Raw genomic sequence first — 12,881 nt, forward strand, 5'->3', positions numbered from 1 at the left:
TTCCTGTCCAGCAATTGATGAACGGCAACAAAGTCTTAGCAACCGGCTCCTAGTGACCCGCGGAGCGCCTGGTAACTGCGGCCCGAGGCCGGCGCGGAGGAAGGAGCCAGGCTGTCCCTTTAAGGGATGGCCGAGGAGCCCTGAAAGTGAAGGGGGCCGACGGAAGGCGGGGGAGGCAGGTCGGGGGGCGGACTTAAGGGGAGGAGGCGCAGAGGGTGGAAGAGTTGCTGCTGAAAGGAGGTGTCGGAGGAGGAGTCGCAGCAGCTGCCGCCAGCCCCGCGGGCACCGCCGGAGTCCTGCCCGCTGCCGCACGAGTGGCCACGGGCGCGATCCGGGCCAGACGTCTCCTCCTCCATGATCACTTTGGAAGCCGGAGGAAGACTTTGCCCGGCCGTGAGAGCTGGTGTGCGTTGCCCAGGAGCAGCGGCGGCGACCGTGCGGCAGCTGCAGGAGCAGCGGCAGCTGGGGCAGCAGCCGAGGCATCAGCAGCAGAGGCGGCGGCGGCGGCGGTGGCGGCACCAGCAGCAGCAGCAGGAGCTGCAGCGGCGGCAGCACCGTCCGTATAGCAGCGGCCACAGCCCGGGGCGTGTTCGTCCCGCGCCCAGCGGGCTCGGGTTCCCCGCGGAATGTCCCCGGGGCGTCCCACGCGCTGACCCTGCAGCCGCCTTCTTCTGCACCCGCCGCCTCGCACAGGAGGGCTCGGGGATCCGGACCGCGAGCTTCCCGGCTTCTGGGCAGTGGGGAAGCCCCCGGGGGCGGGTGACCTCAGCTGGCCCCAGCCCAGCCCGCCCCCGTGCGGATCTCTCTTAAGATGGCAGCAGAGTCAGGGGAACTAATCGGGGCTTGCGAGTTCATGAAAGGTGAGAGCGGCCCCCCGGCGTCCCTCGGCCCTTCCACGCCCCCAACTCTTTTCTCGCTCCTTTGTCCCAGCCTCTGCCCCTGGGGTCTCCCGCGGTCCTGGTGTCCCGCGGCTGCTGCTGCTCCAGCCCTTTCTCCCTCTCCACTCTCGACTCCCCGTGGACCCCCTGCTTCCGGCTTCTTTCTGGCGTCCCTTACTCCCTCCGCAGCTTCCCGGTAATGGGACAGCGCAGGCTTCTCTGCCTGGCCTCCTCCACCCATCCACTCTTGGGGACCCTGTGTGGGTTAATCCTCTAACCCCATTGCTGCTGGCCTGGGCTTTCCGGACACCCTTCCAACCACACCCCCTGCTTTTCCTCCCTTCCTCTTGTCATCTGCGAATCTACAGGAGGAGAGACTCGTCTCCCTTCCCCTTCCGCGGCAGCAGAGATCTGGAGATTTCTGAACCAAACTTGTGTCTCCAGTTTTGCGGGTACTCGCAGCTCCTGTCTACCTGCACCCGCCGGCACGGACCTAGGGTCGGGGGGAAGTGGGGGGCATGCCGGTGCTCTGCCCCCTCTTGGGTCCTCAGCAGACCCTCTTCTGGCTTTCTGGAAGTTGTGCTTTTTGGGGGGTTCTGTCGCTTTCTGGGCGAGATCTGGCAAGAATCCGTGTGTTAAAGGGTCTTTACGTTATGTGTAGCAGTTATTATCGATCATTCGTGTGTGCACAGCACTCCAAGCCTAACTTTTCTACTTTTCATGCATTCTTCTGTCTTTTAAACTTGTCTTTCAGATCGATTGTATTTTGCTACTTTAAGGAATAGACCAAAAAGCACAGTAAATACCCACTACTTCTCCATCGATGAGGAGCTGGTGTATGAAAAGTAAGTTTCTCTCATTTTTTGCCCCCTCAAGTATTTACCTTGCTGTTCTTTAATAAGCAAACACTCTGCATCTTTATGACAGTTTTACTCACTTTCCCCCAGTGGTTCAGGTGACATGGCCGGTTTTCTAAGGCTGGGGGACTTGGGGAGTTATCCAGAGAAAATCAACATAATTTGAGCTTGTCAACATTGCAGTCTTTTTAGGATTCTGTGGATATTAGTTCCTTCTATTCCCACAGCAACTGTGGATTCCTAACCTCCCTAAGAGTGGGTTCAAGCAGTCCCACACTTTGTCACTGCCAGCTGTGTAATTGGCCTGTGAATCAGTCACCAGGTATTTATGGAGCATCCACAGAGTACAGGGCAGTGTGTGTATTACTTAAGCTGTGCAGTTCAACAAGGTTCTGTTGTATGTCAGGATGTTTTTGTTTGCACAGCTTGTTTTCAGAAAGTGGGACACAGGAGCTGCAGGGAGCTGTATCCAAGTCGTATCTATGAGGAAGATTTTCTCTGTATGATTGAGTTATTTTATGTAGGTGCACCAAGCGTCATGGCATTATTTTTGCTGCCTTTGCATAAGTGGTAATAGAGTGCTCATGTACTTTCTTTAGCTACTTTGCTTCTGTGGGGCTAGGATGTGTGAGTGTAAAATAAGAACAAGGAACTGTATTCTGTGAAAGAACATCCAGCTAAAGGAAAGCCCAGTAAACAATTAATTGGAGAGATACACATCTCCATTCATAAAAGCAGTACATAGTACAAAGTCAGAGGGCCGAATTGAGTTATATTCTTTTACTAAAAGCTGATATTTCAGGGGACTGGAGAGATGGCTCAGCGGTTAAGAACACTGGATGTCCTTGCAGAAGAACAACCAGTTCAAATCCCAGCACCCACATGGCAGCTAACTGTCTGTAACTCCAGTTCTAGGGCATCTGACAGCCTCTTCTGTCCTCTGTAGGCATTGGACAACACGGGTGTACTTACCTACATGCAGGCAATAACATGCATACACATAAAATAATAATAAAATATTTTAAAAGATGATATTTCAGAGGAGCCGCTTATACACTGATAATGTAACCTGGACATTTGTTTGTTGCTATCTTAACCTAATGTACAGTCAAATCAGCATCATTAAATGAACCATAATAAACTTTTTAGGACTTATTCTCCTTGAAAGGATATTGGCAATTCTGCCTAGGGATTTGTGGGTACCACTGGGCCTCGGAAAAGGGAGTATTCTGGACTTGGACGAGTCTAAATTTTATCTGAAAGAAAACAGCCTTTAATTGTCACTTCCCTGTAGGGGTTCTTGAAACTGATGTTTTCAGGACATTTCTCCTAGTGGCACTGGGAAGAGGGTGCTTCTTGAATGGCTCTGAAGTGAGTGGGAATAAAAGAGCCCTTTGCTGTTGTTCCTGAATGCCCTGAGCTGCTGTGGCAGAGGTCTGAATCCCCGGTGTCAGATTACAGCCCTGCTCTTAGAATGGAGTTGTACACAGCCTGCTCCCTGACCCTGTATACCTGGATGATGTCACTGCCAATACCGTTTATTGAGTGGACACTATTGTTGGGCACTGTGGCGACTTTCTTTCTGTGAGTTGAGGGCCTAGGGACCTCTCCTGTGTCTGAAGGTAGGGACTGTGGATATATTATGGTCACTTCTGCAGTGACTAAGGTGTCAGGGTTTATTAATGTTATTGAATGAACTTCGTTTATTGAGGTCTGAGTCACTCAGTGTCTTGGGATTGCTAGGTGGTAGACCTAGCAAAAAAATTATGTTTAGTCAACTGAACACAGTTCACAAAGACATTTTGATTCTAATAATAAAACGTGATTTTTGAAAGAATTGCTAGAGGGGCCACCTGGTTCATTTTTAAGTTTGCATGTGAGTTTGAAAGTATAAGAAGCCAGATATGATGCCTTATACCTGTAATCCCAGCACTTGGGAGACTGAGGCAGGAGGGTTGCTTTGAGCTGGGGGTTAGTCTGGACTACACAGTGAATTCCAAGCAAGCCTGGGCTACAAAGTGAGATAACCAATCAATCAAACAAAAAGAAATGACTGCTACTCCACCTCTACAGAGCCTGTATTTCCCCCAGTGTGAATTAACCGCACCTCACCGCAGTAGTGACTACCCGGAAACCTACCTTTTTGTTACATATTATTACACTGTGCTTGGTGGTACAGAGAATTAACATGAGGAATGTACATGTTCCCGTCAAGGAATTCTGAACCTTTAAAGAGACTAAGAGAATGCAATTAAAGGGCACAGAGCTGCCTTAAGAGAAACCTCACCCCAGTCTTAGGAAGAATTCACACAAGGATGGTAACAGAACAAGCTCTGTAGAAGAGCTAAGGTTAGCTTGAAGGAGGGACAGGTTTTTTTCAGGCAGGGCTGTGAGAGGAGAGAGAGAAGAGTCAGGAATTATGAGGGAGGCCAGAATGCGTGTTCAGTAAGTCCTTTACTTTGCCTGGTGTATATACAGGTCACATGCGGTAGTGTGGAATATGACACTGAGAGGTCGGGTGGGGACAGACTGAATGCCAGGGGAAGGAACCTGTAGTTACCCTTATGTGCCTTGGGACTTTTGGAAGGATTCTGGGGCAGGGATGGTATGGCCGGATTCATACTAATTGTAAATAAGGACACACATTTACTAAGCAGTTTCATGTGTTCCAGATACTGTTCTGGTGCCTCTCGGCTTTTAATACACTTTGTTTTCACAATAGTTCTATGAAGCGAGCACCACTCCCATCCTTTTGTACAAAGGTGAGAGAGAATAAGGACAGGGAGGTTGGGTAACTTGCCCAGGGTCACTGAAGTAAGAAGTAACAGAGCTGGAATTTGAAACAAAAACATCTGGTTCCAGCGGATATACATCCTTTGTCAAAAAATTAGTGTGATAACATTATTTAAGACCCATTAGAGCACTGAGTGAAGTGGTGCACGCCTTTAATCCCAGCACTGGGGAGGCAGAGGCAAATGGATCTCTGTGAGACCGAGGCCAACCTGGTCTACATAGTGGATTCAAGCCAGCTGGAACTACAAGGGCTGGAGATCTGGCATAGCTGTAAAGGCTCAGGCTCACAATAAATACCAAAACCAAAACCAACAAAACCCAGCCAACCACACAAAAGAATCCCCCAGCTCCCTCACCCCAAATCCCAAACTCAGAAATGAAACAAAAACAAAAAAGGCCATTAGAGAGGAAATAAGAGCCCACGTAGAAAAACTCTGGCATGCTCAGGGGGAAGAAAAAGACCTAGATTGAGGCAGTGGCCATGGTGATGGAAAGACAGGATCTGAATGCATGTGTTTTGGTAACAGGTCCGGTGGATGCTGAGGAAAGACATCAAAGTAGTTCCTGGAATTGTCCTATCAGAGTGGGTCCGAGGGAGCCATGAAGTGAAACAAGGAAGCAGGGTGGGCTTTGGTGAGAAGATCTAGCATTCCGTCTTGGTCAGATTAAATTTCAGAAACTAAAGTGCTATTCACATTCTTGTTGAAGGTCACACACCTTTGAAGTGCTTAAAGTTCGAGTTTCCCATGGAGAGGATGAAGTGGGAAGAATATTCTGGGGAAGAAGAGGTCAAGGTGTTCACAGGTAGAAGCAGGATAAGGGGATTAAGGGAAGGATGTGTAAATAATTAGCCAAGCAAGAGAAAAAAAACCTGAGGGTCGAGAGGGATGGGCAGAGGGAGAGGCCTTGGCATCCATCTCTGGCTTCATTTCTTGGAAAAGTGGAATGGGAGGGACTACAGAGTCCCTGGGAGCTTCTGTAGAGGGCAGACACGCTAATGTGCCAATCTTCCAGGAAAGGAGCATATTTATATACACTATCACACTGGGCCTCAGATAGCCCCATAACTGTAATTATTTGCTGAATGTCCCAATGAAAAGTTGCTTTTCTGGGTAAATTATCACCTTAGAAACTATTAACTTGGCTCTTTAAATATTAGAGTATGTTTAGTCTAGATATAGCTGTATTTTGTGCAGATGTTTATTGAGTTGTAACAAAGGTTGATAGAACTTCATGATTGAAATAGTGACCTGGAAAGAGTGAACAAGAAAATTGAACAAAATGGCTTCAGAATTAAAGTTTGAATTTTTTCACTTGATTCCTTCCTTCCCTTCCTTCTTCCTCCCTCCCTCCCTCCCTCCCTTCCTCCCTCTGTCCCTCCCTCTCTCTGTCCCTCCCTCTCTCCCTCCCTCCCTGCCTGCTTGACAGAATGTCACTATTATACGTAATATAGTACTGGCACTGGCAGGCTTGGAACTTGGAACTTGGATCAGGCTGGCCTTAAATGTACAGAGATCCACCTGCCTCTGCCTCTCAAGTGCTGAGACTAAAACCGTGCACCACCATGCCAGGCTTCTGTTTGGTTTTTAAACAGAACTTATCTCATTCCATGAAGGCCTGAGCAGTGTTAGTAAAACATGGATGATAAGAAATCATACTTTGTCCTTTGGTTAAAATGTGTTTTCACAGGGCCAGAGTTTTAAAACAAGAGTATAGGTTAAATGCTAGTGGTACAAAAAATAGTTCCATAAAAAAATCTTTCAAAGATTTATCTGAATTAGATTAAGCACACAGTTCTCTAGAATGGTTTATTCTTTGGTGTTGGAATGGGGCCCTGTAATCCAAATAGAGGCTAACTTTTAATAACTTGGCTCGTGGTTTTTGGCTCAGGAGTTAGCAAAACCAAATGTGTTAATTTGTGACCCCTTGCGTCCTTTGTTAACAGCATGGAAAGCCAGTCTGCCGGAAGGGTGGGATTCAGCATCTTGACTGCAGCCAGGCCCCTTTCTCTTCCTTCTGCTCTTGGGTTTGCAGAGGAAAGGTGCTGAAATCACAGGACATGGCCCGAAATGGAGATGTTTTGGAGACTGCGTTTTTAGAAGTTTCTCTAGTGAATCCGAGAAATGTCGCCGAGTATTTTAACTTGTTAAGAGTGAGCAATCTCAGCTGGGACTGTAGCTCAGTGGGAGAGCTCCTGTCTAGCATGCACAAGGCCCAGGGCTCATCCCCAGCCCTGGGACAGATAGTCTCAGGTGGATGTGGTGACTCCTGTTTGGGAAGTTGAGACAGATGGATTGTGAATTCAAGGCTAGAACAGGCTACGCAGTGAGATCCTGTCTTAAAAAATAGAGCAAGGAAACCAGGCGTGGTGGCGTGCGTCTTTAATCCCAGCACTTGGGAAGCAAAGGGAGGCAAATCTGTGAGATCGAGGCCAGCCTGTCTACATAGTGAGTTCCAGGCCAGCTGGGGCTTTAGGGAGACCCTGTCTCAAAACGGCCAAAAATAAAACAAAACGAAACAAACAAAAACAAACTAGGGCTGGAGTTCAGTTTGTAGAGTGCTTGCATTCAGTCCCTAGCACTGCATAAACATTGCTTGGAATCTCAGTACCAGGAAGGAGGTAAGAGTTCAAGGTCATTCTTGGTTATATAATGAGTTCAAGGTCAGCCTGATATATGAGATCCCAAACAACTAACTAACCAACCAACCAACCAAACAAAACCCTATGTTTTTCAGGTCTGCTTTTTAATAAACAGACTATCTTATTTATTATTTGACAGTTCCACACATGTGAACACTGCATTTTGATTATATGCACCCCTAACTCTCCTGTCCAACCCCCCTCCAGAAACCTTCAGTTTCTCCTTCCCACTCCCTCCACAGACACTCCCATCATGTCTCCCTTCCCTCTTTGTGTCTACTCCTTTTTGTGTTGTTAATAATCCATTGAAGTCCATTTAGTGCTGCCTGTTGGAATGTGGACTGATCTTGTTGGCTTGGTCTTATGGAGATCATCAGAGTCACAGTGAGTTCTGGGGTGCAGTGGCCATGCCATGTCCCAAAGACAGCATTTCCCAGCATTCCTCCCATCCTGTACCTCTTTCCACCCCTCATCTAAGATATTCCCTCAGCCTTGCGGGGAGCAGGGGAGATACTGTATAGATGCCCTGTTTATGGCTATCAGTAGACACATATTCTCAGCACTTTGAGAAGTTATGAGTCTCTGCATTAACTACTGACTGTTGCAAAGCAAAGCTTCTCTGGCCAAGGTTGGGAGCAGCACTAACACATGGGTATAAGCATAAATATTTAGAAGGCAATTTGACAACATGTTGTTTAGCAAAACAATCGTAGGTTTTTCCCTAGGGCCTGAGATCTCCCAAACCGAGCGTCTTTTACCAGATTTGTATTACCAGGCCTGAAATCCTTCCTGTGGAGCAGGCCTTAAATTCATTCCAAAAGAAGTTGGTTGTTCCCATCACATTCACGGCTCTACTGCATCAGTGAGCACATCTTGCTTTGCAGACCTGCCATTTATTTATTTATTTATTTATTTAATTTTACTTATTTTCATTTTATGTGTATGAGTGTATTGCCTGCACGTAAATGCACCCATGTTGTGCAATTCCGGTGGAGGTCAGAAGAGGGTGTTGGATCTCCTGGATCTGGAGTTATGGATGGTTGTTAGCTGCCATGTAGGTGCTGGGAACCAAACGTGGGTCCTCTGCAAGAGCAGCTTCTGCTTTTAACTGATGAACCATCTCTCCAGCCCCTGTAGACCTGCTTTTTTATATCTTCTGTCTTGAACATATAAATTGTAGGCATTTATATACAGTGTATACATGATGTAGTATGCATTCTTAGGCAGTATATTTATTGCTTTCAGTTTACAGTCAGTCCTTTTTTTTGCAGTGTTGGGGATCAAATTGAGAATCTTGTGTGTTAGGCAGATGCTCTAACACTGAGCATCCCCAGCCCTCACAGTCAATTTCACTTTTCCTTTTGGTTTTCTGAGACCGGGTCTCACTTTGTAGCACTGCTGACCGGGAACTCACTATGTAGCCTAGGCTAGTCTTGCACTGGTGGAAATCTTCCCGTCTCATTCTCCCAGGTGCTGAGATTACAGGTGTGAGCCACCACGCCTGGCTCCTCACAGTTTATTCTTACTGCTGTGACTCACTGCTGTCAAATTTTACTTTGAGGGAATTGATTTATTTAAACACAGTTTTGACCTTTTTTTTTTGGCATTAATGATATATATTCTTTTAAAACTTTGTAGCAATAACTTGTTAACTCAAATTTTCAATTTGCTTAAGGTAACCCTGGTGAAAACATACATTTGAACTGAGGTGCTTAAGGTGTTTTTTTTGTTGTTGTTGTTTTGGTCTTTTTGAGACAGGGTCTCCCTGTAGCCCCAGCCAGCCTGAAACTCACTGTGTAACCAGGCTGACCTTGATCTCAGAGATCCGCCTGCCTCTGCCTCCTGAGTGCTGGGATCCAAGATGTGCACCACCACGCCTGGCTTAAGTTGCTTGATTTCTTCAGGTAGTGTGAGAGAGGGCTGTGGGAGAGAGAGCTGTCTGTGCCAGGCCACCCTAGGGCAGCTTCATTATTTTGTTTGAAGTAAACTCCTAAGTCATCAGATGTTCTCATTTGTAAGTTCATAAACACATTCCCAAGCTCAAAGTAAATGACTTTTACTTAGCCACAGCTCAAAACAACTTTGTGCTTAAAAAAAAAGGCTGGTCACATTTTTTTAATGGGGTGTAAACAGTACAATTTAAAGCTTGTAAGTAGCTGAAAATTGCTACACAAGAAAGCATATAATTGGGGTAAAATTTTGATGCAGGCCACTGTGCTACTGAATTGGATAAACACAGGTGAATGAAGTGGAAACGGTGTAGGGCAGTCTATGACAGAAGCCAAGAAAGCGAGAACTTGTTACCGCCCAGGACATTAAAAGACTTCAGAGTGATGTTTGATGTGTAAAGAGCACGGGGGCGTTTTATGATCTCTGAGGACCAGCAGTACCTGTTTGTATGCATCACCAAATCCCTGTACCTAGCACAATGCTTGGCATAAAGGTGGTGTGCGAGAAACTCAAGTCGAATGAATGAGTGAGGAAGGAAAGAGAGGAAGGAGGGAGGGAAGGAAAGAAAGAAGGAAGAGATGGAGAGGGAGAGAGGGAAGGAAGAAAAAGAAAGAAAGCAGGGAGGGAGGGGAAAAAGAGGGAGGGAGGGGCAGAAGGATAGAGGGAAGGAAGATAAGACAGGAAGGAGGAAGGAGGAAGGAGGAAGGAAGGAAGGATGACTTCAGGTGGTCATGAGAACAGGTATGTTTGGGAGGAGCCGGAGCCTGTTAGGGGAGATGGAATATCTGAATGGAGAACAGTCACAGGTGAGGATGGGCGGGCTGCCTTGTGGAGTGCTGGGTATCAGCCCATTCAGCCTGCTGAGGAATGGAAAGGAACTGGCCAGGTGGTAGGTGGGGGTCAGTGAGGCTGTGGCAGGGTAGGAGAGCAGAGGCCAGGTGGGGAGAGACCAGAAAGGATGTGTTGACTGGATTTGGGACTGGGGTTGAGATTGAGAGGAGGAATGGAAGGTAAGTTCCAAGTTTCTATCTTGGATGACTGGGAGAAAGTGACAGATTAAGTAGGTGTATCTAAATCAGAAGGAGGAACTACCTGTTTGTGGTTGTGGTTCTGTTTTGTGTTGTTAGGCAGGAAACAGGAAGTAAAAATGGGTTCATTGTAATGCAGTCTTTAACTTTGGTGGTCTTCAAGCAACAGGCAATGCCTATCCTGGGTACTCAGCTTGTTACAGAAACATCTGTTAAATGCTCACAACTATTTATGGTTGACAGAGAATTTTTTTTTTGGTCTTTTTGAGACAGGGTCTCTCTGTAGTCCCAGCTGGCCTGGACTCGCTATGTAGACCAGGCTGGCCTTGAACTCACAGAGATCCGCCTGCCTCTGTCTCCTGAGTGCTCTGACAAAAGGTGTGTGTCACCACGCCAGGCTGACAGAGAATTTTTTTACACGAGAAGTTTGTGTTTCCTGAAGGTAGTGGCTCACACCTATAATCATAGCACATGGGAATCTGAGGCAGGAGGAGTGCTGTGAGTTTGGGGCTAGCCTCAGCTATAGAGTGAGAGCTTATCTCAAAAAACTAAGCAAAAATTTGTATTGAACCATAATTTTTATTATTATTATTATTATTATTATTATTATTATGAGTGTATGTGTGTGTGCATGCCTATGTGGAGGTCGGAGAACAACTTTGTGGAGTCAGTTCTCTTTTATCTTTATGTGGGTTCCAGGGATTGAACTCAGGTTTTCAAACTTTCATGGCAAGAACCTTTACCCTCCATCCCATTTGCCCCTGAACTATATAGTTTTTAAATAAAGTTTTCCCTTTATTTATTAAGTTAATATTTTGATCTTCAGCATGTTCACGCCTGTCGATGAAATGAAGAGTGTACCAGTTTGGAAACTTCTTTTGCTATAAAATGTAATTTTCTTTTGGGACTTAGAAAAGGTGGTTTATTTCAAGTTTAGTCTTGATCGACACATGCTGGTAGAACATGTCTCTACTTTTTGTCCAAGAATGTGACATTTCAGCAAGGCAACTTCAACAGAGAATTACGAAGTTCTAGCTCTGGTTTTTGGAGGGGCTGGAGATGGAACTCCTGGCTTCACGTGAAACAGGCTAAGCGTGTACTCTACAACCAGGCTCTATCTCTGGCTTTCACAATCACATCTGAAATGCTATTTGGCTGTAGACCTTTCTAAAATGAACCTGTGTTTCTGTCTTAACGAATTGACTGTTCATGACTGACTGCTCCCTGTAACTCAGACTCCATCATCACAAACAACACATTGACCAAACAAATCATGATTCAGGCTAGGTTTAGGGCCTTCTAAGAATGAAAGGGCCAGGTTGGGTGAGATGGCTTAGTAGGGAAAGGTGCCTTTTTTACCAAGCCCTGATGACCTGAGTTCGATCCCCAGGATCTACATGATGGAAGGAGAGACCTTCCATAAGTTGTCCTCTGACCTCCACAGGCATGATGTGACATGTATATGCACACAGACACAGACAGACACAGACACACAGACACACAGACACACAGACACAGACATACAGACACCCAAACACACACATACACACACCTAATTTTAAAAAAAGACCTCTGCTTGTGTACCAGATGGCTTCTGTTTGGTGTTATTTGGTTAGTTTTTATTTATTTATTTTAAATTTTTTTTCGTCTTTTTGAAACAGGATCTTCCTGCAGCCCCAGCTGGCCCAAAACTCACTATGTAGATGAGGCTGGCTTCGATCTCATAAAGATATACCTCCCTCTGCCTCCTGAGTGCTGGGACTGAAGGCATGTGTCACCATGCCCAGCCTGGTTAATTTTGATTGATGGCTTCTGTAAGTTGATCCTTCTTTCCTCTCTTCCTCCTTCCCTCTCTCCCTCCTTCCCTCTCTCCCTCCCACCCTCACTTCCTTTCTTTCTTCCTTTTGTTTTTCTTGAGACAGGGTCTTGCTGTATAGCCAGGGTGGCCTGAGCTTATGATCTTCCTGCCACAGCCTCCTGAGTACTGGTATTACATGCGTGCGTCACCATACCTGGTCTTGCCTCCTGAGTACTGGTATTACATGCGTGCATCACCATACCTGGTCTTGCCTCCTGAGTACTGGTATTACATGCGTGCGTCACCATACCTGGTCTTGCCTCCTGAGTACTGGTATTACATGTGTGCGTCACCATACCTGGTCTTCTTGGTGTTGCTCACAGTCGGTTAGCTTTTGGCAGCTCTGTCAATGTACTTGCCACTGATAACCACTAGCACCCTGGTCTACTGATGAACCCAACATGCATTGGGCAAAGAGACCAGGCACCACGTTTTCTGAACATTGAGTTCAAAACAAGACTAGACTTTGCGTAAAATTGGAAGTCTCTTGTAAACATAGCTAAAGGGCCAGCATGGGGTTTTTGGAAAGCTTTAAAAAGAAACAATCTGACTTTGTTTGGTTCAGATTCACTTGGGTTGCAGATTTGTGAGATTCCTGAATTGAGATCTTTGTAAAACTGATTTCTTATTTTATTTTATTTTGTATTTTATTTTATATGTGTATGAGTGTATCGCCTATATGTATGTGAGTGCACTGTGTCATGCAATGCTTTGGAGGTCAGAAGAGGACATTGGATCCTCTGGAACTAGAGTTAAAGACGGTTGTCAGCTGCCATGTGGGTGCTGGAAATTGAACCTGGGTCTTCTGCAAGAGCAGTCAGTGTCCTTAATGCTAAGCCATCTTTCCAACCCCTGATTTCTTTCTTTCTTTTCTTT

General features: G+C 46.2%; 1 protein-coding gene across 5 annotated transcripts in view; it reads left to right on the forward strand.

Moving 5' to 3' along the window:
- The first annotated feature begins 716 nt into the window (after positions 1-716).
- Cdc14a (cell division cycle 14A) overlaps positions 717-12,881 on the forward strand; it is a 190,900-nt gene continuing 178,735 nt past the window's right edge. For 3 of the 5 annotated variants that reach the window (XM_017800531.2, XM_017800530.2, XM_029568156.1), the window contains exons 1-2: positions 717-860; positions 1,633-1,723. In XM_017800531.2, the coding sequence (XP_017656020.1) occupies positions 812-860; positions 1,633-1,723 (140 nt within the window). In that variant the 5' untranslated portion in view covers positions 717-811. The remainder of the gene's footprint in view (positions 861-1,632; positions 1,724-12,881) is intronic. The other 2 variants (XM_017800532.2, XM_017800533.2) reach the window with 1 other exon arrangement.

This window comes from Nannospalax galili, unplaced genomic scaffold, assembly GCF_000622305.1.
Source record: "Nannospalax galili isolate Female #2095 unplaced genomic scaffold, S.galili_v1.0 scaffold2280, whole genome shotgun sequence".
Taxonomy (NCBI): Eukaryota; Metazoa; Chordata; class Mammalia; order Rodentia; family Spalacidae; genus Nannospalax; species Nannospalax galili.